The 27179-nt window shown below is 34.4% G+C and overlaps 6 protein-coding genes across 7 annotated transcripts; 5 read left to right on the top strand and 1 right to left on the bottom strand.

Moving 5' to 3' along the window:
- Nucleotides 1-2728: 2728 nt before the first annotated feature.
- Nucleotides 2729-5542, top strand: LOC130940485 (uncharacterized). The gene is made up of 4 exons (XM_057868617.1): nt 2729-2897; nt 3124-3205; nt 4395-4587; nt 5173-5542. The coding sequence occupies exons 2-4, from the start codon at nt 3152-3154 to the stop codon at nt 5301-5303; spliced, it is 378 nt and encodes a 125-aa protein (XP_057724600.1). The 5' UTR covers nt 2729-2897; nt 3124-3151; the 3' UTR covers nt 5304-5542.
- Nucleotides 5543-6668: 1126 nt separating this feature from the next.
- Nucleotides 6669-12712, top strand: LOC130941034 (nuclear pore complex protein NUP133). The gene is made up of 8 exons (XM_057869390.1): nt 6669-7048; nt 7144-7268; nt 7422-9251; nt 9434-10152; nt 10227-10379; nt 10564-10897; nt 11420-11490; nt 11990-12712. The coding sequence occupies exons 1-8, from the start codon at nt 6831-6833 to the stop codon at nt 12533-12535; spliced, it is 3996 nt and encodes a 1331-aa protein (XP_057725373.1). The 5' UTR covers nt 6669-6830; the 3' UTR covers nt 12536-12712.
- A 1159-nt stretch (nt 12713-13871) lies between these two features.
- LOC130940502 (calcium-transporting ATPase 12, plasma membrane-type-like) lies at nt 13872-16870 on the top strand. 2 transcript variants are annotated; one of them, XM_057868642.1, is made up of 3 exons: nt 13872-14147; nt 14229-16295; nt 16404-16870. In XM_057868642.1, exons 1-3 carry the CDS (start codon nt 13872-13874, stop codon nt 16677-16679), a joined length of 2619 nt encoding a protein of 872 aa, XP_057724625.1. In that variant the 3' UTR covers nt 16680-16870. The 2 variants fall into 2 exon arrangements, with proteins under 2 accessions (XP_057724625.1, XP_057724624.1); XM_057868641.1 differs by having other exon boundaries at nt 14229-16870.
- Nucleotides 16871-17559: 689 nt separating this feature from the next.
- Nucleotides 17560-19084, top strand: LOC130940956 (chlorophyll a-b binding protein 215, chloroplastic). The gene is made up of 2 exons (XM_057869262.1): nt 17560-17812; nt 18248-19084. The coding sequence occupies exons 1-2, from the start codon at nt 17667-17669 to the stop codon at nt 18897-18899; spliced, it is 798 nt and encodes a 265-aa protein (XP_057725245.1). The 5' UTR covers nt 17560-17666; the 3' UTR covers nt 18900-19084.
- A 771-nt stretch (nt 19085-19855) lies between these two features.
- On the bottom strand, nt 19856-22099 carry LOC130940757 (pentatricopeptide repeat-containing protein At1g08070, chloroplastic-like). Its single transcript, XM_057868987.1, has one exon. It carries the CDS (start codon nt 22023-22025, stop codon nt 19980-19982), a length of 2046 nt encoding a protein of 681 aa, XP_057724970.1. The 5' UTR covers nt 22026-22099; the 3' UTR covers nt 19856-19979.
- A 2328-nt stretch (nt 22100-24427) lies between these two features.
- On the top strand, nt 24428-25207 carry LOC130941818 (uncharacterized). The gene has a single exon (XM_057870416.1). The coding sequence runs from the start codon at nt 24524-24526 to the stop codon at nt 24989-24991; it is 468 nt and encodes a 155-aa protein (XP_057726399.1). The 5' UTR covers nt 24428-24523; the 3' UTR covers nt 24992-25207.
- Nucleotides 25208-27179: the final 1972 nt, after the last annotated feature.

The raw sequence follows: 27179 nt of genomic DNA, 5'->3' as shown, positions 1-27179 counted from the left end.
TTTCCTTTAAAATTGCTATTCAATATATTTTCTTTTATTTTTAAATATTTCATCCGATCAACTATATATCTAAATATTTTTTGCAATTAAATTGGTCCAAATTTAATAAAAACCACTTTCATCACATCAACATGTATCAGACACGCGCTTCAATAATGTAATTTTTTTTTGTCTTTGTCTTTTTCTTTTCTGTTTTCTCCTCATTCTTCTTTTAAATTTGTGCACGTAGGTTCTTCTTCTCTGATGCTGTATTTTCTTCTTCTTTTTCTTTTTCATTATCTTTCTCTTTCGTTATTGTCATCATCAACAATACTAACATTTTGCTAACATCGGTGATATCATTAAATAATTTCGGAACTGAAAATATTATCAAAATGAAAGCATTGTATAATACCAAATGAACCGAAATTTGTCATTATATAAATTTGAATTCAGAAATACCTGCGTCTCGAATGAATCGAAAATATTATCGAAACGAAACCATTGTACAATACCAAATGAATAAAAAATTGTCCATTATATGAATTCGAATTCAGAAAACCTACGTCTCGAATGAACCGAAAATATTATCAAAACAAAACCGTTGTATAATATCAAATGAACTGAAAATAGTGTTTATAAACAACTGGATTTAGCAATTGCATTTCATTCCATTCAATTCAAAATTAAATAATCCAAACATCGCCCACTTAATTTGATTCAGAAGAAAAATCCCAATTGCTCTCATTCATCTGATTTGAACTTGAATCATTCATTATTTTGAACAATATAATCTATTTCTGACTGATCTATTTTAAATTTCTGCTTCTAATTTATTAGTAATTCGATTCAGATTAAACAAACAGTTAAAAAATTACTTAAAAAATAAAAAGAAGAAGACACAACATTAGAAAAGAAGAAGTGTGTATGAATTTGAAAGAAGACAAAGAAGAAGAAAGAGGAAGAGGGGGAGGAGAAGGAGAAAGAGACAAAAAACGAGAAGGAAAAAAAATGAGAAGGAGACATGTAATTTTAAAAGTTATTATAACAACTTGATTATATTTGGTTAGTAAAATTTTATTCATACTTCATATCAATATCAATGCATTACTCAAAAATATTATAATATTAACTTAAATCACTCTTAACAGTATAATATAAAAAAATGGCAAAGTATATTTTTTTCTTTGAAGTTTGACAAAAATTTTAAAAGTATTTATAAGTTTTATTTTGTTTCAATTCTTTCCCAAAAAATTTCGATTTGCATCAAATATATCCCTGACGGCTAATTTTTCAAAAAATTTAAGATCAATTCAACAATAATTTCATAAAAATAACCCTCAACACAAATAAATCAAGCATAATTTTCATGTATTATTGTTAAATTAGTCTTAAATTTTTTGAAAATTTAATTGTCGATAGTAATAAAAAATTTTTAAGACAAAATTCAAACAAAATAAAATTTAGAGATATTTTTAAAATTTTTATCAAATTAAAAAAATACTTTATCCTAAAAAAAATTAGCCGAATAATTACACCAAATTTATCTTCGTATTAAAAAAAAATCTGCATATAGGTTTTGAAGTCAACTTACTAGTTACTACATCTAATGAATTTACTTTTTACCCGTAGGCCGTACGTACAAAATACTAGAATGTAGTATCTACTAGCTATGCCTAGTTGTAATAGTAACTTGACGAAACTGATATTAATAAAATAGGGTTAACTACCAAAAATGCCCCCGAATTATTCAAACGCTGACAAAAATGCATCCAAATTTTACTATTGACAAAAATACCTTTAAATAATTTAAAAATACAACAAAAATACCCAACAGTAAATATATATTTTTAAAAAATACTTTAGAGATTGAATTTTGACTCAATTTTTTGCAAGCATGATTAGAAAAATGAGATATTATTATTCTTAAAATTTGGTAATTTTTTGCTGAATATATATTTTTTTGTGAGTTTTTAAAAGTATTATTGGTTATTAACAAAAAAATTACAAAAAAATTATATACTTAACAGAAAATCACCAAATTTTAAAGATAATAATATCTTATTTTTCTAATCATGCTTCCAAAAAATCGCATCAAAATTCAATCTCTAATATATTTTTTGAGAAATACATATTTAATGTTAGATAATCTTGCAAAAAAACTAACATTAAATATGTATTTCTCAAAAAATACATTAGAAATTGAATTTTGATGCTATTTTTTGCAAGTATGATTAGAAAAATGAGATATTATTATTCTTAAAATTTGGTGATTTTTTGTTAAGTATATATTTTTTTGTGATTTTTTAAACGTATTATTAGTTGTTAACAAAAAAATTATAAAAAAAAATATACTTAATGAAAAATCACCAAATTTTAAGAATAATAATATCTCAATTTTATAATTATTCTTGCAAAAAATTGCATCAAAATTCAATCTCTAAGGCATTTTTTGAAAATATATATTTACTGTTGGGTATTTTTATTGTGTTTTTAAATTATTTAAAGGTATTTTTGGTAATAGTAAAATTCGGGTGTATTTTTGTCAGCATTTGAATAATTCGAGGACGTTTTTGGTAGTTAACCCTAATAAAATATTCTCATCAAAATTCAAAAGAAAGAAAGAGGGTGATATTGGCATGGAGCTGAGTGTCACACTTGGCGCGTGTCTTCACTCACCCCATGCTCTCGCGTGGACTCCATCTACCACGTTAACATGCATTTCTGAGCTCAAAAAAAAAAAAAAAAAGAAAGCTTGGCTCCCATTTCTCTCTCTTTCTCTCTCAACTCTTCACTTTCATTTCTTTCTCTCTGTCTTCTTCTCCTTCTCCAAACCTATAATTTCTTTCTTTCTTTCTTTATTTTTTATCCTTTTCTTTTTTATAATTCTAACTGTGTTTTCTCAGTTGCCCAAAGTGGTAAGCTTATATATTCTCTCTAATTTTCATATTTAATTCTGATTTTTCTCGATTAGTTTTCCCCGCAAAATTAATTACTTGAGATCTTGCGATTTTCAGCTTCCATTTTAGCTGCTTTATCTGATCTTTTTCCTTGTTAGTTATACCTTTTTATCTTTATATGAATTTTCTCGCTCTTGTTATTGTTTGTGATGGTTTCTGATTATGTGTTTGGTGCTCTGTTTAGGTGATTTGGGGAAACTTTGATTTGGGAAATGAACAAGGGACAGTCACCGGAGCCTCTAGATTTCTTCATCTGGACTGTTGAGGTTATTCATTTCTTCAATTACACTCACTCACTTGATTTATTTATTTCAATTATTGTTTTATATTTACCTCAAGTTTTAAGACTTAAAAAAATAAAAATAAAAATTGCCTTTTGATACTGTTTTTTCATAATTTGAATTTTTTAATATGTAGTTAGATCTATGTGACATTTAATTTAACTAAATTATGGGTGGATGAGCTAATTTGCTCTAAGTTTCTAATCTCTAAGGTAGTCTTGGTTGTGACTTAAGGAACTTGTGTTTGAATTTGATACCAATGATGTTATTAGAAGTAAGATTAACAATTTAGCATACCATTTCTTGTGTATCGCTGTTCCCTTTCTGTCTCTTTTTCAATTCAGAAATTCAGATAAATTTGAAGTAGGAAAACTTTGTGTTCTTAATGAGAAGCCAGGCTTTTGCTAATTAAGCTTTTGATACTGTAAGAAATGTTTGTATTGGCATGTATCTGCTTTGTTCGATTAATTTGTGTAAGGAAATTTTGTTCAGTTCTTCAGTTTGATCTTTCATAGAGTGAGGGGTTATATGATATTTTTCTCTACAAAGCATCAAAGTACTGTCCAAATATTTGGTCATGCTGAATGCTTATACCTTTTCTCAAACAGATTTATGGGAATAAATCTTCATTTTGATGATTTTCAGCTGCAACTGCAAAGCTATCTAGGTGCATCCTTTTAGGATACTCTTTTAAGTCTGTTGTTCTGATTTATGCTCTCAGTAGGATCAGGGCAAGCTTAGGCTTCGTGCTTGTGAGTTGTGACTGGTTGCGTTGTTAAGTAGGTTGTTAGAGCTATAACATCATTTTATAGTTTGAACTTGTCTGATGTTGCATTAAGCATATCAAGATCATGATGTTGCAGCATTAATTGTTGGCTGGTGCTTTGTGCTAGTTATAAAGTTGGCAACATAATGTCGTATTGTTATTAATCACTTCTATAATGCAGCGAGCTCACGAAGGGGTATATATATTCATGTATGTTAACTGTATTGGGAATTGTTCACCTTACAAGAGAGTTTTGTTGAAGCAGACCTAAGCTTCATGAATACACTTTTCTTCTTCTTCTTTCTTGAGCACTGGTGTAAAAATCTATGATGTAGGTCGTTGGCAGTTATAAATTTAATTGACTAACAACAAGTTCTCTAGCTGATCCTTTTTGGTCTGGTTTATCAGGATGTTGGCTTGTGGCTGGAGACTATAAATCTTGGCAGTTACCGCCAAACTTTTAAAGAACATGGTGTTAATGGCGAATACTTGGAAGGAATGTCTATGTTCACAACTGAGCAGATCCTTCGTTTCATAAGACGCTGCCACATGAGGTGGGGAGACTTCATTACATTGTGCAAGGAATTGAGACGGATTAAAGGTATTCAATCCATCTCTTTCAAACAGTACACATACAAACACATGAAAATGAAATCTCTTTTTTCTTGTTTCCTCCTTTCGCACATCACATAGATAAGGCTTGGTCGTCTTTGTTGCAATCATTTGTTTCACACCATTTGAACAGTCTAAGGAAACATGATCATGCTAGAGTTAAAGATCAATGGATATCTTGCAATCAATGTTCAATAGGGTCTAATCATATCAGATAATTTTCTTAGCTAAGTAATATTCAAATGACAGTTTCTTTGCAGCAATCCTCCATAGATGTGACAACTGACAACTATGTTCTGATTTGTTGGTTCAAAAGTCTGACCATGTGAAGCTCATTAGTTAAAACATCCTTTCCTTAAGCATTTGATATGTTTATATATAAGGAGACATGAAATGTGCATATCCTTCTGTATCATTGTCTTGTACTCTGACTTTTTCTTAAAAGATGATGTTGTTGTTATGACAACACAAAAATAGGAAGATGATGAAAATCTTAAAATCAGCATGATGCTGTGGGTGAATGAACAAATATCCGCATCTGTTATGTGCTGCTAACTTGTACATATTTCTGTAGTGGCTTGTCTGAAAGGGGAGCAAAAGGTGCGGCGGCCGTGGTGGGCACCGGCATGCCTATCCACAGTGTTCTTAAAAGTTGCAAAATCCAACAGACAATCAAGAGTGGTTTCTTTGAAGCTGGAGCCATAGATGCAACACAACCACTGCCATGCGTGTACTTATAGCAATTTTCTTTTTGCCTAGAGCACAGAAGGTAGGAATTCACTTTTTTTGGTTTAGCCTTTTTTTTTTCATGATTCCACAAGGTGTATGTTTCTTTTCTGGAGAACGAGGTCCTTGTGTAATGATTTATGGTGCTGTGTAATTATGTATTCTCTCATATTATATGAACGAAAAATACTATATATGCCTTTACTCTTCAAGTTCAATTACTCTTTTGTCATGTACCCGCAAATGAAAAAAAAAAAAAAAAAAAAAGAAAAACTCCTTTGTGACCAACTTTATAGTTTGTGTGAGATCCAAGAGTACTGGCCATGTCCCATGTTCATTCCCAATTGCTTATACATTTCCGAAGGCCAAAATATATTGTGGATTGATATCTTTATACTGAGTTAATCTCTTGTTATCTTCCTGAAGATACGGATTTATACAGAATTGATCAATATTACAGTTTTCTTTTCGCAATTTTTTCTTCTTTTTTTGACGTCATCTTTTGCAAATTAATATAGAGCTAACTACTACGTCAGCGAGTGAGTATAGTTACTTAGGTAACTACTAGTTCAAATTTCATTATCATACAGATACAACATTACAAATAGCTTGAATAATGTGAGAATGTGTACAATACTAGAACAGTACATTGTTTTCCTGAGATGTCAAGTGGAAAAAAAATATATTGAAGCTCCATGTATTTTCAGATCTTCTTAATCAATTCATGTATTTCCACATTCGCATGAACCTCAAGGGACAAAAAATGGTTTGACTATGTTTTACGCAAAGATAAATTTTTAGGAAAATCTTCCTTGTCCTTTAAATTTTTAGCCAATAGTCAGCTTTTTAATTTAAATAATATTATTTAATTAATTTAAATATTTATTTTTATAGAAACTTATTTGTTTTTTATCGGAATATACTTGTTTTTTAGTTTTTTTTTTCTAAAGACTGAACGCTGAATAATGGCCAATTTTTAATGATATTAAATATGCAAAACAACCAAATTAATTTTTTTTTACTCTTTGCTATTTTTTAAAATAAAGAGTGAATACTACGGTCCTGATAATTATTTCGAAAGGATAACGAAGTCTAAAAAAGAAATTTAATCCGGCTTTTGATTTTTTTTTAGAATGATTAGCTTCTGTGCCAAAAAAACATTGATTTTTTTTAATACAGGAATTAATCAATCCCATAAAAATAAATCTCAAAAGCCGGATTGAATTTTTTTTTGTTAAAGACGTCGTTGTGTTTTAAAATAATTATCAGCAACTATTTTAGATTTTTCTCTCAAATTTTAGATGTACTTTTGAAAATTTAAACCTGCATTATGATTTCATTTGAACAAGGGCTCTTCTCAATTTGTGTTTACTTTCGTCTCTGCATAGTCGTTTCCCTCTTCCGATTCAAATGCTGTCTCCTTTGAGTCTGTGACTGTAAGTGTGGAAGTAAGCCTAAACCTCCCACTCCGCTCATAAACCCTAACACGTGGCGCTTCCTTAACGAATGTTTTCCTCAGCACCCAAGAAAAAGAACACCTATGCTACTCCACTCCGAGATCACGGTGGTGCTGCTGCCGCCGCCGCCGCCAACCTCTTCCATTCTCCGGCAACACCTCAGTCTCGACAAAGAAGCTCCTTCATCTTCAACGAAAACGCCGTCCCTAACCGCCCTTCTACCGGCACTCCCGCTCCCTGGGCTCCTCGTTTATCCGTCCTCGCCAGGTAACCTTCTCTCACCTTCATTTCATTTTACATTCTAACGCTGATTTTCAGCTAAAATCGCGTTCTGCTTCTCCATTTTTTGTTTGTTTGTTTAGGGTTCCTCAAGTTGATAGAAGTGGAAAAGGTGATGACACAGATCCAATTAAGCCGGTTTTCGTTGCGGAGTTTCCTCAATTGGTTCGCGATGAGCAAGCTACCTTGCTTCACAAACGAGTTTCTGGTGACAGCGGATTTCGAATTTCTTTTAATTTATTGCATTAGTGTTTGTTTTTTCTTGTGTGGTATTGGTATCTCTAATAATTTGTTCAGATTCAAAGAGAAAAGAAAAAATTGAAGAATTGATGTTTGAGGTGTTCTGTGACTTGTGCTGCAGTTGAAGGTTTAGGGTCTGGTGGGATCGACAAAGACACATCCATTGCTTGGATTACTTGTGGGAATAGGGTCTTCATTTGGAGTTACTTGTCGCCGGCATCGGGGATGAGATGTGTTGTTCTTGAGATTCCCTCGAAAGTTTTGGAGGACGGTGACACTGGCAAAAGTGATGCTGGGAGCTGGTTGCTTTGTGTTGTTAATTGTGATGACACGTCTAAGGGGATGAATAAAGTTCCTAAGCATTGCAGTTCTGCTGCTGTTATTATGTGTAATTGGAAAACTCGGGCTGTTATTTACTGGCCTGATATATATTCTGAATCACACAATCCTCCAGTCACTAGCGTTGCTTCCTCTGATGAGTTGGAGACTGTTTTGACTCCTGATAGGAGAAGTTCCTTTGGCAAGCACCGGCGACAAAGTAAGGTGGGTGGTAGCTTGAATGGATTACACACTTTCAACTCTTTGATTGCTTCTGTGGTTCCTGGTTGTAAGTTTGTGTGTGTTGCTCTTGCATGTAGCTCAAATGGTGAGCTTTGGCAGTTTCACTGTGGTCCAGATGGCATTCGTCGAAGGAAAGTATATGAAAATGTTACGCGTTCGCCTCAGCAAGGAGGTGAATCAGGTCAAAATGTGAGCAACAAATGGTATCCAAGGTCATTGACGTGGCGTTTTCCACATCATTCTCCTAAGGAATCAAATCGGCAATTCTTCCTATTGACAGACCATGAGATACAGTGTTTTAAGGTAGAACTCAGTTCTGATATGCATGTTTCAAAGCTTTGGTCCCAGGAAATTGTTGGAACAGATGCTGAAGTTGGCATTAAGAAAGATCTTGCCGGTCAAAAGAAAATCTGGCCTCTTGATGTGCAGGTGGATGATCATGGAAAAGTGATCACCATTCTTGTTGTAACCTTATGTAATGACCGGATTAGCAGTTCAAGCTACATGCAGTATTCTATTCTAACCCTGCAATATAAATCTGGGTTGGATTCTGAGACTACAAATGACAGGATTTTGGAGAAAAAGTCTCCAATGGAGGTGATAATCCCAAAAGCTAGATATGAAGATGAAGATTTCTTGTTTTCCATGAGGCTTAGAGTTGGAGGCAAGCCTTCGGGGTCTACGGTCGTAATATCTGGGGATGGAACAGCAACAGTTTCCCATTATCATAGAAACTTAACTCGCCTCTACAAATTTGATTTACCCTATGATGCTGGAAAGGTACTAGATGCCTCAGTTCTTCCTTCTGCAGATGATTATGAAGAAGGTGCCTGGGTTGTATTAACAGAGAAAGCAGGAATATGGGCAATACCAGAGAAGGCTGTCATACTTGGTGGAGTAGAACCACCTGAGCGGAGCCTATCACGGAAGGGCAGTTCAAATGAAAGATCTGCCCAAGAAGAGATAAGAAATCTTACAGTTGCAGGTAATTTTGCTCCCAGAAGGGCTAGCTCTGAAGCATGGGGTACTGGAGACAGACAGAGGGCTGTTTTAAGTGGGGTTGCACGTCGAACTGCACAAGATGAAGAATCAGAAGCTTTACTAAATCTTCTTTTCAATGATTTTTTATCATCTGGGCAAGTTGACAGGGCACTTGAAAAGCTGGAAACTTCTGGTTCATTTCAAAGGGATGGAGAAACAAATGTTTTTGTGCGGACTAGCAAATCAATCATTGACACCTTAGCTAAACACTGGACAACAACCAGAGGAGCTGAGATTTTGGCTATGGCAGTTGTTTCCACCCAACTCTTGGAAAAGCAGCAGAAACATCAAAAGTTCCTTCAGTTTCTTGCATTATCCAAGTGCCATGAGGAGCTGTGTTCTAGACAGAGTATGATCAAAAGTTCCTTCCCTTTCCCAGCTTTTTTTTTCCCTTTTTTGTTCAAAAACTGATTAAATGTGTTAGGTGGTAAAATAACTTGTTTTAGGTTTAGCAAAATGGAATAAAAACTGTACATATTGAACAACAGGTGAACATGTCATGACTAAATTTTATATATATTATTTTGCCAGGACACGCATTGCAAATTATATTGGAACATGGTGAAAAGCTATCTGCAATGATTCAGCTTAGGGAACTGCAAAATATGATTTGCCAGAATCGTTCAGCTAGTGTTAACTCCTTGGGTTCTAGTTCGGATATACAGATGTCAGGTGCTCTTTGGGACCTGATACAATTGGTTGGTGAGAGAGCTCGGCGTAATACTGTCCTTCTGATGGATAGAGATAATGCTGAAGTATTCTACAGTAAGGTTTCAGATCTTGAAGATTTCCTTTACTGCTTAGATGCAGAAATAGAATATGTTATAAGACCAGAACACCCGTTTGAAATCCAGTTTCAGAGGGCGTGTGAACTCTCAAATGCATGTGTTACCATAATTACGACATGCTTAAACTATAAGAATGAGAATCATCTATGGTATCCACCTCCTGAAGGTTTAACACCTTGGTATTGTCAACCTGTTGTACGTAAGGGTATTTGGAGTGGTGCTTCTGTTCTGCTTCGGTTGTTAAGTGAAATATCTGGGTTTGATAAATCATCAAAATTAGATTTGTATAGTCATTTAGAAGCTCTAGCTGAAGTGCTACTTGAGGCATATTCAGGTGCTGTTACAGCTAAAATTGAGTGTGGAGAAGAACATAAAGGTCTATTAAATGAATATTGGGAGAGGCGGGATGCGCTTCTTGAATCTCTTTATCAACAGGTTAAAGAATTTGAGGCTACCTATAAGGTTAGTACTCTTTTGCTTACCTTGCAATTCTTGCTTGGAATACAAGTATATTGTTAACTTGGTTACGTTTGCAGGATTCAATTGAAGGATCCGAAGGGATGACTGGAGATGCAATTTTGAAGATTATGTCACATCTGCTATCAATTGCTAAACGTCATGGATGCTACAAAGTTATGTGGACAATATGCTGTGATGTAAATGATTCAGAATTGCTGAGAAATATTATGGTATGAGTATGATTTTATCCTTTGCTTGTTTTTTTCCCCAGACATTTCCAATGATGATGATTGTATTGTAGCAACCAAAGGTTTATATGTAACGTGTTTCCAGTTTTATTGGAAGGACATTCTTGATTAGTATTAATGTTATTTTAACCTCATCCTCCCCCAATAATGTTTCTGTGGTTTGCAGCATGAGAGCTTGGGTCCTGATGGGGGTTTTAGTTACTATGTCTTTAAGAAACTTCATGAAAGCAGACAATTCTCTGAGCTCTTGAGGCTTGGTGAAGAATTTCCAGAGGAGCTGTCTGTTTTCTTAAAAGAGCATCCAGATCTTCTTTGGCTTCATGATTTGTTCCTTCATCAATATTCGTCTGCTTCAGAAACACTTCATGAATTGGCTCTAGCACAAAATGTTCAATCTACCTCGGTTGCTGAAGAAGGAGAACAAGAGTATTCGAAGTTGAATCTAAAACTAAGTGACAGAAAGAATCTTTTATATCTCTCAAAGATAGCTGCCTTTGCAGGTATTGCCACCGTGTAGCTTTTTCTTAGATATTTTCCAACTGCTAGCTTATTAACTGTTCACCCTCAGGTATTGCAAGTTAAGCAACATTTTCACACTCATCATTCATCTAGCCATTTTGTCTGTGATTCATTTCCTCATATCTTGTATGCATTCAGCCTGTTTTTTAGGGAAAAATATTCTTTAAAATGAGAAACATGGTAAAAGGGAGAAAGTGAGGGTTTAATCATCATTAATTTTGTAACTTACATCATTTGAGTCCCACTATCTTGATTTAATGGTGATTAAAATCTCACTTTATTTTACCAACTTTTTCACTTTAGAGGAATTCAATCCTTTTTTAGAACATTGGAAAAGAACTTGTTTGTTTTTCAGAACTTCTTTTCTTTTTTTTTTTTGTTTATTTGTTTCCCTATCTGTTAATGGTTTAAATGGTTGTTTTAAAGCTAACTGCCTTAACTTTTTGGTCGATGCCTGCTAAAATATATTTGTGATAAGTAAAATTCCCTTGCCTGTCTAACAGCTGGTAGAGATGCTGGTACTCAAGTGAAGGTGGGCCGCATTGAGGCTGATTTGAAGATCCTAAAATTACAGGTAGAAATAAGGTTTTTATATCAATTGTCAATTTCAAAATGAAATTCCTGAAAATTTTCTTGAGTTGCTTTGTCATGAACATTACGCGTGAATAAAATTAAATCACCTTTCTCTGCTTACATGATAACTTTTTAAGGTCGTGTTTGAATAAACCTGAAGTATGAGATCTAAGCTGCTAAGTTAAAGATTTAACACAATTTGAGAAGATAAAAAATTGAAGCTAATCTAAAGTTTCTTCAGTTCAAAAGGAAGGGAAAGTAACAGGTGGCTGCGCAATGATTTTGCATGCTTTGATTAATTTCCGAATGATGTGTTTGGTGACAAAATTGTCTGAATAACAATGTTGAAAAGTAGTTTAACTTTTCCCTATATGTGGCTCCTGAGATACGAAACTAATATTTTCTTTGTTTTCATGAGAACTTATTGAACTATGCACCAAAAATAAGCGGCACCTCACTCTTTTAAGCGTCCTTTTCATACACTTTTGCTTGACCTGCAGGAGCAAGTAATGGAAGGATTCCGTTCGATTAAAGATAAGCAACTTGTTGAACACCAGCTGCTTCATCCAGAAGACTTGATTAAGTTGTGCCTGGAAGGCGAGGGGCCAGAATTCTCGCTGTGGGCCTTTGATGTGTTTGCATGGACCAGTGCCTCATTTCGCAAGGTATACAGAAGGCTTTTGGAAGATTGCTGGAGAAAAGCTGCTAGTCAAGATGATTGGAGTAAACTCCATGATTCATACATAGTTGAAGGATGGAGTGATGAGGAAACCCTGCAGAACTTGAAGAGTACCATACTGTTCCAGGCTTCAAGCAGGTGTTATGGACCTGGAGCTGCAACTTTCGAAGAAGGGTTCGACCAAGTATTGCCCTTGAGACAAGAAAATATGGAGACTCCTGGAGATACAAGTTCTTCAGTTGAAGCAATATTGATGCAACACAAGGATTTCCCCGTTGCAGGCAAGCTTATGCTAATGGCAATCATGTTGGGTTGTGAGGAAGGTGGTGATACCACATACGAAGAAGGGCCTTCCCCTATGGAATAGTGTATTACAATCTAGTGTAGGTAGCATGACATGTGAAATGCAGCTTTTATTTCGTTCCCCTTTAACCATTACATTGCATTTCACATTCACACTGGCTGATAACGATAATGGTTCTCATACGAGTCGTGAGCCAATATTAAAAGAGAAATGTTACTTTTACTTCATTTCTACCTACCATTGCTGCTCTTGCGGGAACAAAAGGCTGCGTGTTTGTTTTTTTTTTTTTTTTTTCACTTTTTTATCCTCTACGAAATATTAAAAAGTGCATAATGAAAAAATGGCTCGGCGCTAATAAAATAGGTTTGGGTTAGGCAACACCATTTTCATTTTTTGTTTTTCTATTGCGGTTGTTTTTTAAAGCTATTTGCCTACCGGGGACACCCTTCAGAACACAGACTTGGATGTATCAATATCACAGACATAGACATTAACTGACTAACTGATTTAACTGACAAACATTACATTTTACAGTAGCTCCTCTTTTTTGTCCTTCTGAATATCTACTATTGAACATAGTGATTAAAGTAGAAGTTGGTAACTAATTCAAAATTCTAAAGTGTTTCATGTCAATAAAAATCAAACCATCAATATTTAATTGGGACATAATGAGTCATTTTCATAGACCACACCACACCCGGATTGCTCACTTTCTCTTTATTAATTTTGATTTTCTTAATTTGACATTCCAGTGTTTCGCTTGCCATAAATCCATAATATAGCTCAAGATATTAATTAATATTCATTGAAAAATGAAAAGTAAAAATAAAAGTTAGGTAAAGGAAAGAATGTGAGGAAATTTGGGCCAAATTTCCAAACTCTCCAATGGTCGGCAATGCACTTCCCAGTTCCCAGTCCCACAAAAGTCACCACAGCAGTGTTTGTAGTTGCAAGTGAAGAGAGTTTCCAGCCGCCCCCGCGTAAACGCGGAACGTGGCATGTATCTAGAAGTGCACCAAACTAAAATATTAGTAAAAAACTAAAAATCAAACACATACGAAGAGTTTAATGCCTACCTTGTAAATTCTAAGCAACTACTTAAGAACTTCAATTAAAAATAAAAATAGCATTTTATACACTTAATTTTATACATATAAATATAGCTGATTCTCTTGTTTTCCTACTCAGTTATCCGTACTCAACTCACCAGAATGATTTGGTTTGTGCATTGAAAAATAGGATCTAAGATTCTTGAGATATTCTTCATTCTCTCTTATATTAGAAATCATCACTCTCGCCATTTTCTGTTCAAAAGCCAAAAAAGTGTCCAACCATTCATTCTTGTTCCTATTCTGATCCTCAGTTACCTTACAAAACTACCAACTAACTAACTGCAAGCATGTCTGGTGATGATGATGTTGTTGGTGGTGCCAACATTAATAATCTTGGTGCTAGCTTACTCATAACTAGCAGCAGGTACATCAAGATTTGGCATAGAACCACCAAATACATTGGAATTCTCATCTATCTCAAGAAATCAACACCATACACTGCATTGCCTCCTGCTAGATCCAAATCATACCATGAAATTGAGATTGCCTCTGATGATGATCAAGAGGAGAAAGTAGAACATGATGGCCCTCTTTGTTCACCACTTTCTGATCAACACACTGAGGTATCAATCAATAGATTACTATTTGGATGTTACTTTTCTTATAGTAGTGTTATGTGAACAGTTTGGTTTTATGATGAACAGGAGGGCCTTATTGGCAATGGGAACTATAAGGTGTTGCCAGGGCATGATGGAACAAGCTTCACCAAGTGTTTGTCGAATTGCTTCAAACGCAACAATTATGTAATTTCAGTACTGTTATGCTCAGCTGGTTTGTCCTTTGCCACAGAGTTCAAGCAAGAGGGACCTAAATATGGTTGGCATGATGGTGTTGCCATAGTAATTGCTGTTATCCTGATTGTTGCATTCCCTTCCATAACAAACTATTGGCGCGAAAGGAAGATGATGAAACTGTCAAAGAGAAAGGAGAAAATGATATTCACAGTTGAAAGGGAGGGCTTGTTGGAGAGGCGAATCGAGAAGCCAATCTGTTATATTGACAAATTTGTTCTTTTGGTCTCAGCATCAGTTGCTCTTGTGGTGCTTATTCGCCTGATCTGCAAATCGAATGGGGACAGTGGTGATTTGCCAGAGCTTAAGGGGAATGTCTCAGTTGGTTTGGTGATGGAATTTCTTCAGAGAACCTTTTTGAGGCCATATGGAAGGATTTCCATCTTAACAGGTCTTGTTACTGTTGTAGTACTATGTGTGCAACATGGAGTGCCACTTATGGTTACAGTTTCTCTCTATTACCAGAAGGTAGTGTCTAGAAAAGATGCAGTCATAAATGGTTTATCAGCTTGTACAACAATGGGGCTAGTTACTGTCATCTGCATTGATGTATCTGGTGGATTGACATCCGAGCTGATGAAGGTTAGCAGAGTTTGGATGGGGGAGAAAGATATTAGCAAGGTTGAGGAATCAGAAGTTAATCAAGTTGTTCTCAGTATGCTTCAACATGGAGTTGTTTTATCTGTTGCACCAGAGCTTCAGCTTTCTCCAATATCAAGTTCACTTATTTCTTGGGCTGAAACAACATCGGGAATGAATAGAGAGTATTTTACAACAAATTTTGACACTCTAGAGCACAGAAAACTGGATTCTGACAAAGAAGGCAGTGGAGTTTTGTTGAAAAAGGTTGGGGAGAATGATCAAAATCTGCACCTGCACTGGAGCGGTGATGCATCCGCGGTATTGGATATGTGTTCGCTGTACTATGATAGCAAAGGGGAATGCCACACCATAGGGAATCAGAAAATCAAATTTGAAGAAGTGATTAAGGAGATGGAAAATAGTGGTCTGAAGCCAATTGCATTTGCTCATAAACAAACTACTGTGCAAGAACTTGAACACGATGAATTGATATTGTTAGGATTGATGGGTCTCGAACGAACATGTCAAGAATCCAGAAGACTAGCAATGGAAGAGCTCAGAGAAGCTGGATTAAAGATCATACTGGTTTCAGAGGATGCAATTGTGGTAGTGAAGGACATAGCTCAGGAACTAGGATTTGAATTGACATTAGCTGACATTTTTCTTGAAGGAAAAGTACTTCAAGATTTGAATGAAAGTGCTAGATTGGATAAGGTGGACCTGGCCCTCATAATGGGAAGTTTTTGCCTTGAAGACAAGATTCTCATGGTACAATGCTTGCAAGAAAAGGGTCATGTGGTTGCATTTGTTGGAAAAAGGACAACTAGCTATAGTTCAGTTCTGCAAGTAGCTGATGTAGGCATAATCCATGATTCTCTAGGCACAGTAGTGGACACAGATAGTTCTGGAATAACCATCAGATGTTTCAGTGCATTGAAACCAATTGTTATGGCTGGTAGAAATAACTACAGAAACATTCAGAAGTTCATTCAACTTCAACTCACCTTTAGCATATCAGGTTCACTCATAACCTTGATTACTACAATCTCCACAGGAGAATCACCTTTAACAGCATTCCAATTTGTTTGGGTGAATTTTGTAATGTGCCTTCTTGGTGGCCTAATGATGATAATGCAGTTGAGTTGTGAGGAAAAGCTTCTTGCTATTCAATCATCAAGGAGTCAATCAGTTATAACAAGAGAGATCTTGAAGAGCATAGCTGTTCAGGTTTTGTACCAGACTTGGGTATCGATGATGCTCAAATTCAGTGGCCATAGAACTAATGAAGAGAAAGAAGTTAGGAAAACCATGATCTTCAACTCATTCCTATTTTGCCAGGTCTTCAATCTACTCAACACCATGAATTTGTTGAAAAAGCAAGTTGTCAAAGTTGTTCTGAAAAGCTACTTTTTCTTGGTGGCTTTAGCTTTTTGCATTCTTGTGCAGGTGCTGATGATTGAGTATGCAAAATGCCTAGCATATTATTGCATGAGGCTGAATGTTCCACACTGGGCTATCTGTGTCCTTCTTGGTTTCTCTTCATGTGTATTTGAATGGATCCTGAAGAATCTAGCAGTGATTCTTAGCACCAGTAATGCTTCAGAAACAAGTACTTCTCCCTCTGGATTGTTTAATTGGTCACGTTGGTTTTATCTCCCTTTGGGATTTCCATTTCTGATGTTGCTTTTCTTCCCTGACCAAATGAAACAGATACTTAGATAGTGGATGAACTTAACATGTTCGTGTGTAGCATTGTAACACACCACTTCAGTAATTTATAGTTCTAGGTAGTACCTTTGTGTATAGTTTTTCACTTTTTTGTGTATAATAATTCATTTGCAGATTGCAATTTAGTCTCTAAAATGCAACCTGCACTTGTATGTGTAGAATATTGAATAACGCAGTTGTAGGTGCTACCATTGTGTGTATTATTCATTATTCATATTCATTCCATCCATCACACTTCATGTGATTGTGATTGTGATTTGTGAATGTGCAAGTAGAATAAATTTCTGTAGAAAATCTTGATTCTGTTAAATCTTCTTTGTATATGATGACTCTCTTATAGTTGTGTTCCTTGGCTTTGATGCATCCAGCATGCAAAACAAAATAAATAAAGGAAAAAAAAGAAGAAAATAGCTATCTAAACAAAAGTTAAATATTCTCAGCAAGTGAAGTTGTTAAGGCCATTAAACATTTTTTTTTTCTTTTCTTTTGGGTCTTGTAAATTGTAATTCTTACTTCTTAAAAACCTAATTTTGGAATGTAGCAAACATGATCTAACACCTTGTGAGTTGTGACTTGAGGCTGAGGTGTTCACAACAAGCCTGTCTCTTTTGTTCCTTTCAATAAAAAATATAAAAAAAATATAAAGATGTGATGGGCAATATTTTAGTGTAATATTCGCCCAATCCAAATCCAACCCCTTTTACTAAGCATAGCTTTTAATTGGTGCACCAAATTTGTGTGGCTTAGATTGACCCTCTTGAAAACATCTGAGCAAGAAGATCTTTGCATCCACGTGGCAGAAGGAGAGACACATTGCCATCAGAAAATATCAGCTTGGGAATCTACATGCAACTCAACAACCAATTAGAAGCTGCTGAGTTGTGCATATCCTCATCCACCACCCTTCTATAAACCTTTCTACTCTCAACCTTCACTCTCCACAACAACAAGAAAGAAAACAAAAGAAATCATAACATAACCATGGCCACCTCTGCCATCCAGCAATCTGCATTCACCGGCCAAACTGCCTTGAAGCAAGGAAATGAGCTTCTCCGCAAGATTGGTGGCGCCGGCAAAGGCCGCATTAACATGCGTCGTACCGTGAAGAGTACCCCTCAGAGCATTTGGTAACAACTTAAACTTGTTTGCAAATTAAACATTATACTTGGCAGTTGGCACTAGCTAGTTAGTTAGTTAGTTACTCTATTCAAAATATTTGTAACATTTTTCTGTTTCATATCAGAAAACTTTATATAATATATTATATACAATGTTATTTGTTTTATCTCATGATATAGTCACAATATGGTTGTTGTTATAAGGGTCAAAAGGTGAATCTATACCTATGAATAATAAAATAACAGAAAATAACTACCTAGCTATTAACCATGTAACTTTTCATGTTGTAATATTTCTCAATAGTCACAAAAATATTTATATTGAAAATGCACATGTATAAATACACAAAAAATACACTGATTTAGTAGCTGATTTTTGAAATACAACATTTTGTTTAGCAGGCCTATTTGCTTAAGAATCTAACTTTGATTGTCCCTGTTAAGGTATGGACCTGACCGTCCCAAGTACTTGGGTCCATTCTCCGACCAAATCCCCTCATACTTGACCGGAGAATTCCCCGGTGACTACGGATGGGACACTGCCGGATTATCTGCAGACCCAGAGACCTTTGCAAGGAACCGTGAGCTGGAGGTGATTCACAGCAGATGGGCTATGCTTGGTGCACTTGGATGCACATTCCCAGAAATCCTTGAAAAGAATGGTGTCAAGTTTGGTGAGGCTGTTTGGTTCAAGGCTGGAGCACAGATCTTCTCAGAGGGTGGCCTCGACTACTTGGGGAACCCGAATTTGATCCATGCTCAGAGCATTCTTGCAATCTGGGCTGTCCAGGTTGTGCTCATGGGATTTGTTGAAGGCTACAGAGTTGGTGGAGGGCCTCTTGGTGAAGGACTAGACCCAATTTACCCTGGTGGTGCCTTTGATCCTCTTGGTTTGGCTGATGACCCCGAAGCATTCGCCGAGTTGAAGGTGAAGGAACTAAAGAACGGCCGGTTGGCTATGTTCTCCATGTTTGGTTTCTTTGTTCAGGCCATTGTTACTGGCAAGGGACCTATTCAGAACCTGTTTGACCATGTTGCTGACCCTGTTGCCAACAATGCTTGGGCTTATGCCACTAACTTTGTCCCTGGACAATAAATGAGGATAACTTGTGTCTGTTATGCTGAAATCTTCTGCTAGTTCTCATTGACATTGATGTAATTATGAGCAGAAGAATCTGTATGATGAGAACAATGATATATTAGATATGTCAGCTCTTATGCATGGTTTTGTAATACTGATTGGAATGTGTTAGTTTACATGGTTTCTACTTTTTCAAATAACATCCTCCTCATATGTGAATAACTTAGATATCAACAGAAATTCAAGGACTCCTAAAAGTGATAATTACACAAAAACCTGACTAAATTTAGAGTTTTAAGCTATTAAACTTCCTTTTCTGTGTTTTATAGTTAAATGGCTATATTCTACACAAAGAAAATGACAAGGGAAGAATATCATCTTTAAAAATGTCATATTTGTGAGAAGGTATCAGAAAACTCTGTTAGATCTGAAAAGAGATCAAGAGCGAGAGAGAAAGGGAGTAGAGAGCAGAGAGAAGAGAAGAGCACGAGAAATTGAGTTTATTGATTCTTAAAAAAACTACTTACAGAGTAGGTTTTCTCTTGAATTTATAGTCACAGCTGAAACAGATTTTTCTAACAACTAATTATCCTTCTAACAAACTTGACAACTCAACATAACTAACTCCTAATCACATGCCTTACACTACAGCTAGTTTCATCTCTTATTTATCCTCAACAATTTGAAGCACTTAAATATGTTCATTTTTATAATATAATTAACATAATTGAAAGAGATCCTGTTAATATATAATTGTGAAAGAAATATATAATTCCATAATATGTAACACTTATTTGGGTGGATATATATTTGGCATTGGTATCAGTTTTAGTAATTACAATCATTTTACATCTTACATCATTTTTAGTAATTACAATCATCATTGATTGTGCTATATTATACCAATTTGTTGAGATGAAGTTCATCTGCATTTTAACAAGTGAAAAGAAGCCGATGAATTTCAAGTTTTCAATGGCTATATCAATTTTTAAGATCAATATACAACTAGACAAGGAGACAGGGAAACAACTCAGACAAATATGTTCAAAGCTGCCCAAGAATCCATGACATACTATAATGCTAATGGAAATGCAATCACCAAAAATCATTGCAAGAACATGATCCATTTTTGAAATGATGGAACCGGCTATTATCTCTAACTACAATTTCGCGATGGTAGATTACAGACAGGAGTTTAGTAACTTCATGGCAATCATTACAGACTCTAAGGTTTTTTATGATACGAATAGGAGTTGTGCCTTCCATATTGATGAGGCCAAATGATATGGCCAACCTCTCACTGTGGTTCTCTAATTCAGATTCCTTTTCTTTCTCCCCTTCAATATTCAGTAGAACCTGGCTTGTATCAGGAACATGACCAGCTTGTTTCAGTTTTTCCCTCATCTCCTTCAATTTTGCATATATGTCCTCAGATTGCGGATGTGATCTATCACCCACAATAAACCTATGAAGTTGGCCTCTGTGCTCAATGAAGCTGCATCCAACATCCTTGGATACTCTTCTTTTCTTCATCATTTCCCTTACTTGCGAAACCTTATCCCACTTCCCAGCTGCAGCATACATGTTTGACAGCACGGTGTAACACCCAGTGAAATCTGGATCTGCCTCAATCAAATTATGAGCTGCATATTCGCCAATTTCCAAATTTCCATGGTTCCTAGAACCGCCGAGCAAACTCATCCAGATAACTTTGTTTGGCCTCATTGGCATGCTTTCAATGATCATCTTTGCCTGCTCTAGATGTCCAGCTCGACACAAAATGTCAACATAGCAACCATAATGCTCAACTGTTGGCTTGATTTTGTATTCATCTATCATCATGTGAAAAATTCGGCTTCCGTCATCAACCAATCCTGCATGACTACAAGCATTCAACACTCCAATGAAAGTTATATCATGTGGTTTCATTCCAATTCTGCGCATTTGCTGAAAAAGCTCAAGAGATTGGTCAGCTAAGCCATGCATTCCTAACCCCACAATTATAGCCGTCCAATGTCCCAACTTCTTATTGGCTATTGCTTCAAAAACTTTCATGGCACTCTCTATGCTGCCACACTTGGAATACATTGCTATCAGCGATGTACCAAGTACGCCATCTAATTCAAAGCCATGTTTAACCATAAACGAATGAATCCATCTTCCATTACTGAGAACAGTTAAACTTGAAACTGCTGAAAGAGCACCGAGTATTGTAACATTGCTGGGCATGAGTCCCTCTTTCAAAAGTGCATCAAACAACTCTAAAGCTTCAACATACCACCCATTGAGCTCGAAACCTGCTATCATTGAGTTCCAGCTTATCAGACTCCTCACCGGCATCTGGCTAAACAACTGATTAGCCAGATGGACTTTCCTACACTTCATATACCCATTAATCATAGCATTACAGGAGATCAAGCTCTTACTAGGCATTTGATCAAACACCTCTCTTGCAGTCTCAACCTCGCCGCATTTGCATAACCCATCAACCAAAGCAGTCCAAGTAAACTCATCCCTCTCAGGCATTTCATCGAACAGCTTCATCGCAAACTCAACATCACCATTTCTAGCATACCCATCAATCAAAGAGTTCCAAGACACCAAATCCTTATCCTCCATTCGATCAAACACTTCTCTAGCCACACCCATCTCACCCCACTTCGCATACATGCTCACCAAACTACTCTGCACAAACTTATCCGAACCGAACCCAATTTTCAATCCCAACCCATGAACCTGTTTTCCCTCGTGAACCGCAACCAAGCGAGCACAGCCCTTGATCACGCAAGGGAGCGTGAACCCATCGGGCACAACCCCATGAAGAACCATTCGGCGAAAGAGTGCAACAGCATCATTGGAACGGTGGTTCTGAACGCAACACTTGATGATCAAGTTCCACGAAAGCAGAGAGGGTTGTTGCAATGCGTCGAACAGGGAGAGGGCACTTTTGAGGTCGTTGATTTTGGGGTCCGTGTAGAGGGAAAGAAGGCGAGAAGAGAGAGAAGGGTGATTCAAGGTGCCGCTTTTGAGATAGAGAGCGTGGAATTGGTGTGGGGTTTGGGGGAATTGAGTAAAGTTACGATCTTGAAAGAGAAATGGATTGAGAGAGAAAGATTGAGCAAGGTTCTGCATTGCATTCATTACCTTTCTTCTTCTGATTCACTCAATTTCATTTCGTTTTGTTTCGTTTGTTTCATTCAATTTCATTTCATACACATTGCATTATCCTTTGTCATTAACCAACTTTATTTTGATTACTCCTCCTCTTAATAGAAAGCTTCATTGGACTAAATACTCATTTTAATCCATAAGATTCACGTCATTACCTATTTCAATAATTACACAAACGAAATGCTGAGATGACACTCTCTTTATCACGCATGATGATGAATAAATGACGTTATTTACTATTGGCACCCAAACAAATAAGAAATATCGTCGCTTTGTATATTAAGAGAGAAGAAACGATGGAGACTTAAAATAAAGTATTCTTCTTCTTCTCTACCTCCACTATTCTTCATTTCTGACTTGTTTGACACCAAAAATAAACGACATTGTTTACTCATCATTCAGTGTAACAGAAAAGGTGTTATATCAACACTCTATTTGCCAAGTCATCGTTGAAAAGAGTTAAGGGATCATATTGGTATCCAGACTTAAATCTGGAGGACTAGTATAGGTAATTTTGAATTTTGGAAACCAAATTGAGTAATCGCGTGAATCTCAAGGACAAAAATAAGTATTTAGTCGCTTCATTTATAATAATAATAATAATAATAATAATAATAATAATAATAGGAGAGCCAAAAAATTTTTTATTCAATAATATTTTAATATTTTTCTTAAAATTTGTATACATTTAAAAGGCACTTGTTAAAAAATAGAAAAAGCTTTTTATGTTATCAACTAAATATCTACTACTACTTCTCTTGCCATTCTATATCCAATAAAAATAATATTTACTTCTTCAATAAATTAAGGAAGAAAAAATTTGATGTTAATATTAGTGGAAGAAGATATGAATTGAAAGTGGCATGCATAATAGTAACATAGAAGATTAATCATACTTGTTTTGACTTTAGTTTATCAGTTGTTGCAAATGTCATGATTCGGTAGTTGTAATTGGCAACAATATAATAAAAGTAATGTTAGAATAACCACTCTAAGAATACAAACGACACACTATAGGCCATTTCTTATGAATAGTATATCATTTGTCACCATGCTTGTGGTTTCAAAAAGATTATTAAGCTACAATTTAAAAGTAGTTAGATAGTATCGTTGAACAAACCAGATGTATACACATTACACAGTGCTATGACTTGAGTTTTCTATCTTTCCCTTCATAGACACAATGGACTAATTAATCATTGATTGCTAACTCCAAAAATATTCCTTCTCAATTCCTTTTGTCTCTTCTTCGTAGCCCCAACCTTCCAACCTCCAAGCTCCAAAACAAGAATGGGCTTATTCAATTCAACAATTCAACATTTTCTTTCTTTCTTTTTTTTTTTAATATATCTATAGTTGAATTTGTTCAGCAGTAACTTCTTAAGGTTAATTTTATAGGGAGATGATCTCAATCCGGATGATTGACTTAGTTAAAGTCCAAAAGATATGAAAATTATAATAAAAAAAAGTATTTTATTTTATAGATATTTCACTTAATATTTATAGTGTATTATAAATGAATTCATGAAAGGATTTTATTAAAATATTATTAGAGTTATTAGTAGTTGGGAGTTAAGTCAGTAATACCTAATAGTTAGTAGATGGATATTTATGAAGTTAGTTGAAAGTATCTTTATAAATAGAATGATTTTTGTATCATGTAAAACACAACTTCAATACAACAAGTTCATATAATATTATCTTCTTTTATTCTGCTATTCTCTCAGAAATTCAACAGATTTATATCAAATTCTAGCCAAATTTAGAGAAATGTGATCTGATTTAAATATCTTATGATTCGAGACACTATATATTTTACTATTATGATAGATAAATCATTAGTTGACACAAAATACGATAATAATTATATTTAAATGTTTTTTTTTTCTTTGAAAATGTTTGAATAAAATTATTTTTAGAAAAATAAAAAGAGAAGGAATTATACCATCAAAACCAAACAAAGATGTACCATCTTCTCCCAAGCAAACAGTGGAAAAAAATGACAAGCCCAGATAAGCATTACCTAACCATTTATTCTTCACAACACTCCCTTCCAAATGCTACATTGCATCATCAATTTGGACACAAACCCTTAACATTTTCCTCATTCAAAAAGTCCCTTTGGCCACACATCATTGTGACCTTGCCTTACCCTATTACTAACTTTTTAACTTGTATCCATTTGTCATCTTCTCAAACAGCAGTCGATTCTAATCTCTGTTGCTATCATCAGGAATCCAATTAGAAGGACCCCAAAACACTAAACAATAATGCTCAACAGATAAAAAAAAAAATGATGATCTCCTAATATGCACCCTCTTGTATTATATACCACTTCCAAGCCACTACATGACAAATTCACCAAAATATAGACCACCCCATAATCATCCCCACTTACCCCAACATCAAAGAAGTCCTAAAGTTTGAAACTTTTCCCCAAAGATTGAAAATTTTTATGTCATTGCCAAATGGGTAGGCAAGATAATGATCACACAATGGTGAATTCCTCCATTGCTCTTCTCCAAGAGAGGTTTAGGCAATTGGAGAAAGTGAAAGAAAGAAGAGAAGGGAAAGAACTTCTTAAGTTGCTGTCTTCTTCTTCTTCTTCTTCCTCTTCTTCAGAAACTCATGATCTGAGGGGTAATTTATCATCTTTGCAGAACCAACAAGCATCACAGAGGAATAATAATAACTCTCTACAACCAAGGTTGATGGTTCCATCACATAGGCCAGGTTTTCATGATGATTCTCTTTCTCTTGGTCTCAACTTGAATTCCAAGCAAGGTTATTATGATCATCATAACTATACCATGAAATCATCATCATCATCACCATCCTCCTCCTCCTCCTATAGTTTATGGTCATCACCACAAGGTGCATCTTCGTCATCAAGAAATTTTGACAGCTCTGATGTTGATACTTCCCTTCATCTGTAAATATATATGTACTTCTTCTCTAATACCAATATATATTATATGTTTGTATGATATTAAGTTAATAATCCTATATGTGTTCTCCATCGTTTTGTAGCAGAAATCCAAGGGGGCAGCTTGTAATTCATATAAAGAAAACAGAAATTACATGGCATTTTATAGGCCAGAAAATAATATTTTGGTATTTTGTAATGGATGAATGCAGTAATAATTCGATTATAGACACTACTCTTTTTATTATTGCTTTGTTATTATTGCCCGAAAATATTTGATAACAACCAAAATTAGTTAAAATTAGTTAAAATTTATTTTATTTAGTATTTATTAATTATTATTAAAATTAATAAATATTAAATAAAATAAATTTAAACTTTTTTTTTCTCGTCCTAACATTACTATTTTTGTCGATATTAAAATGAAAATTAATTTGTTACATGTTGGATATGTAATTGAAACAATGAGAGACTAAGGCCCAATTTAGATAAACAACTAAATTAAGTTATTTTTGAAGAAATAGCTTAAATAATACATATTTATATTAAAAGTAACTTATAAATAAGTTATTTTGTGTTTAATTTTTTAGTTTTAAAAGTATTTATTTTAAGAGAAAAATTATAAAAAGTTTTTTATTATGAAAAAAGTCATTTTTTTTAACTTCTCCTTAAATACCAAAATAGTTTTTAAAAAAATTATAATTTTATTTTAAAAATTGTACTAGACATTAATAATACATTTTTTCATAAGTTAAAAAAAAAGTCACTTATAAACCTATCCAAACGCCCTAAAAAACCTAAAGACTTATATGAGTTATGATTAATCATTTATTGCATAAATGGTTAACTTTTACACCACACTAAAAATTTTCCCAAGTTGCATGTTTTTAATATTTAGCAAACCCTATCAATGTGGATAAGACATTTCTTTATATTCGCTTGTCCTAAAGTTATAAAAAGAAAAGGTTGACATGTCTCATCAAAATTATATATATCAATTTGGGTGAAAGTAACATTTTAGATTCAGTAAAAAACATTTAAAAAAAAAAACAAAAAATCAAGGGGATAATTGAAAATCAAGAGCATGTTTCATTTAGATTTTTGTATCTAAAAGAAATTATTAATAGTCCCGACCAATGCAAAGGAGTGCAAAATATATTAATAGAGAAAGTATAGGGAGCCAATGGCTTAAGCGTACAATGTGTACAATAGAGGTTTAAAAAGTATTAGAGATATAACCATTAGTGTTACATTGTTCTATCAGGTTATACTTTTGGGATGAGTGGTTTTATGACATGATATTAAAATTCTAGATCCAAAAGGTCAAGAATTTGATCCTTGGTGAACCCTAAAATTAGCTTAAACTTTTGGGATGAGTGATTATTCACTAAAATTAACTATTAATATAAAATATATATTAAAAATAAATTAAACTATACATATATTTATATATAAATATATAATAATTAATTTTAATGACTAAATTTAACATACAAATAATATTTTTAAAAATACATATGTCTTATCAAGCATTTTAGTAAGAGGGATTGCAAATCAATATAACCATATATATTTAAGCAGGTCCATATTCAATTTTACTCTTCTCATTATGATCATATTGTTAAATAGTTTTTATTGATTTCGTGACCTTTTCTTTTGATATGAGGTCTCTTGACCTCATATCTTACCAAGTTACAATTTACTTGTTAGGGAGTCTTCCAAAAAAAAATCATAGACAAATGCCTTTTTTAAACACAATTATAGTTTTGATCTTAGGCTGTCACATAAATTTATGCTTATATTCCTCCAAAATCACAATATTCATACACATACACATTCATACACTCAACATTAAGAATTTTCATCTATTATTAACTTCAATTAAGTCTTGAATCCAAGCGTACCTTTTTTTTTTTTTTTGGTAATGAATCCAAGCGTACTTATTACAACACCAGAAATCCATTCTGTTTTATAGACAATGCATCTTAATCCACTTAAAATAGGCTTTTTTTTGTTTGAACAAAGTAGGCTTTTTTATTTGGGGGAAACGGGGATTGGGGTTTTTTTTAGCACAGGGGAAGCTCTTTTTGGACAGAGAGAAAGCCTTTTATAATTGGTTGCTATGTAAAATAAACTTTTAAAGAATATATAATACTTAATTAATTATCACAATCACGTCTAAATTATTTTTATATACT

This window comes from Arachis stenosperma, chromosome 7, assembly GCF_014773155.1.
Source record: "Arachis stenosperma cultivar V10309 chromosome 7, arast.V10309.gnm1.PFL2, whole genome shotgun sequence".
Lineage (NCBI taxonomy): Eukaryota > Viridiplantae > Streptophyta > Magnoliopsida > Fabales > Fabaceae > Arachis > Arachis stenosperma.
This window is presented reverse-complemented; position numbering and strand designations above follow the sequence as displayed.

Excerpts from the sequence above, each read along its gene's own strand:
- LOC130940485 (XM_057868617.1), top strand. The coding sequence starts at position 3,152 with ATGAACAAGGGACAGTCACCGGAGCCTCTAGATTTCTTCATCTGGACT. Across the intron at positions 3,206-4,394 it reads TCTTCATCTGGACTGTTGAG|GATGTTGGCTTGTGGCTGGA; the intron begins GTTATTCATTTC and ends CTGGTTTATCAG. Across the intron at positions 4,588-5,172 it reads GGAATTGAGACGGATTAAAG|TGGCTTGTCTGAAAGGGGAG; the intron begins GTATTCAATCCA and ends ATATTTCTGTAG.
- LOC130941034 (XM_057869390.1), top strand. The coding sequence starts at position 6,831 with ATGTTTTCCTCAGCACCCAAGAAAAAGAACACCTATGCTACTCCACTC. Across the intron at positions 7,269-7,421 it reads GCTTCACAAACGAGTTTCTG|TTGAAGGTTTAGGGTCTGGT; the intron begins GTGACAGCGGAT and ends CTTGTGCTGCAG. Across the intron at positions 10,898-11,419 it reads AAAGATAGCTGCCTTTGCAG|CTGGTAGAGATGCTGGTACT; the intron begins GTATTGCCACCG and ends CCTGTCTAACAG.
- LOC130940502 (XM_057868641.1), top strand. The coding sequence starts at position 13,872 with ATGTCTGGTGATGATGATGTTGTTGGTGGTGCCAACATTAATAATCTT. Across the intron at positions 14,148-14,228 it reads TTTCTGATCAACACACTGAG|GAGGGCCTTATTGGCAATGG; the intron begins GTATCAATCAAT and ends TATGATGAACAG.
- LOC130940956 (XM_057869262.1), top strand. The coding sequence starts at position 17,667 with ATGGCCACCTCTGCCATCCAGCAATCTGCATTCACCGGCCAAACTGCC. Across the intron at positions 17,813-18,247 it reads AGTACCCCTCAGAGCATTTG|GTATGGACCTGACCGTCCCA; the intron begins GTAACAACTTAA and ends GTCCCTGTTAAG.
- LOC130940757 (XM_057868987.1), bottom strand. The coding sequence starts at position 22,025 with ATGAATGCAATGCAGAACCTTGCTCAATCTTTCTCTCTCAATCCATTT.
- LOC130941818 (XM_057870416.1), top strand. The coding sequence starts at position 24,524 with ATGGGTAGGCAAGATAATGATCACACAATGGTGAATTCCTCCATTGCT.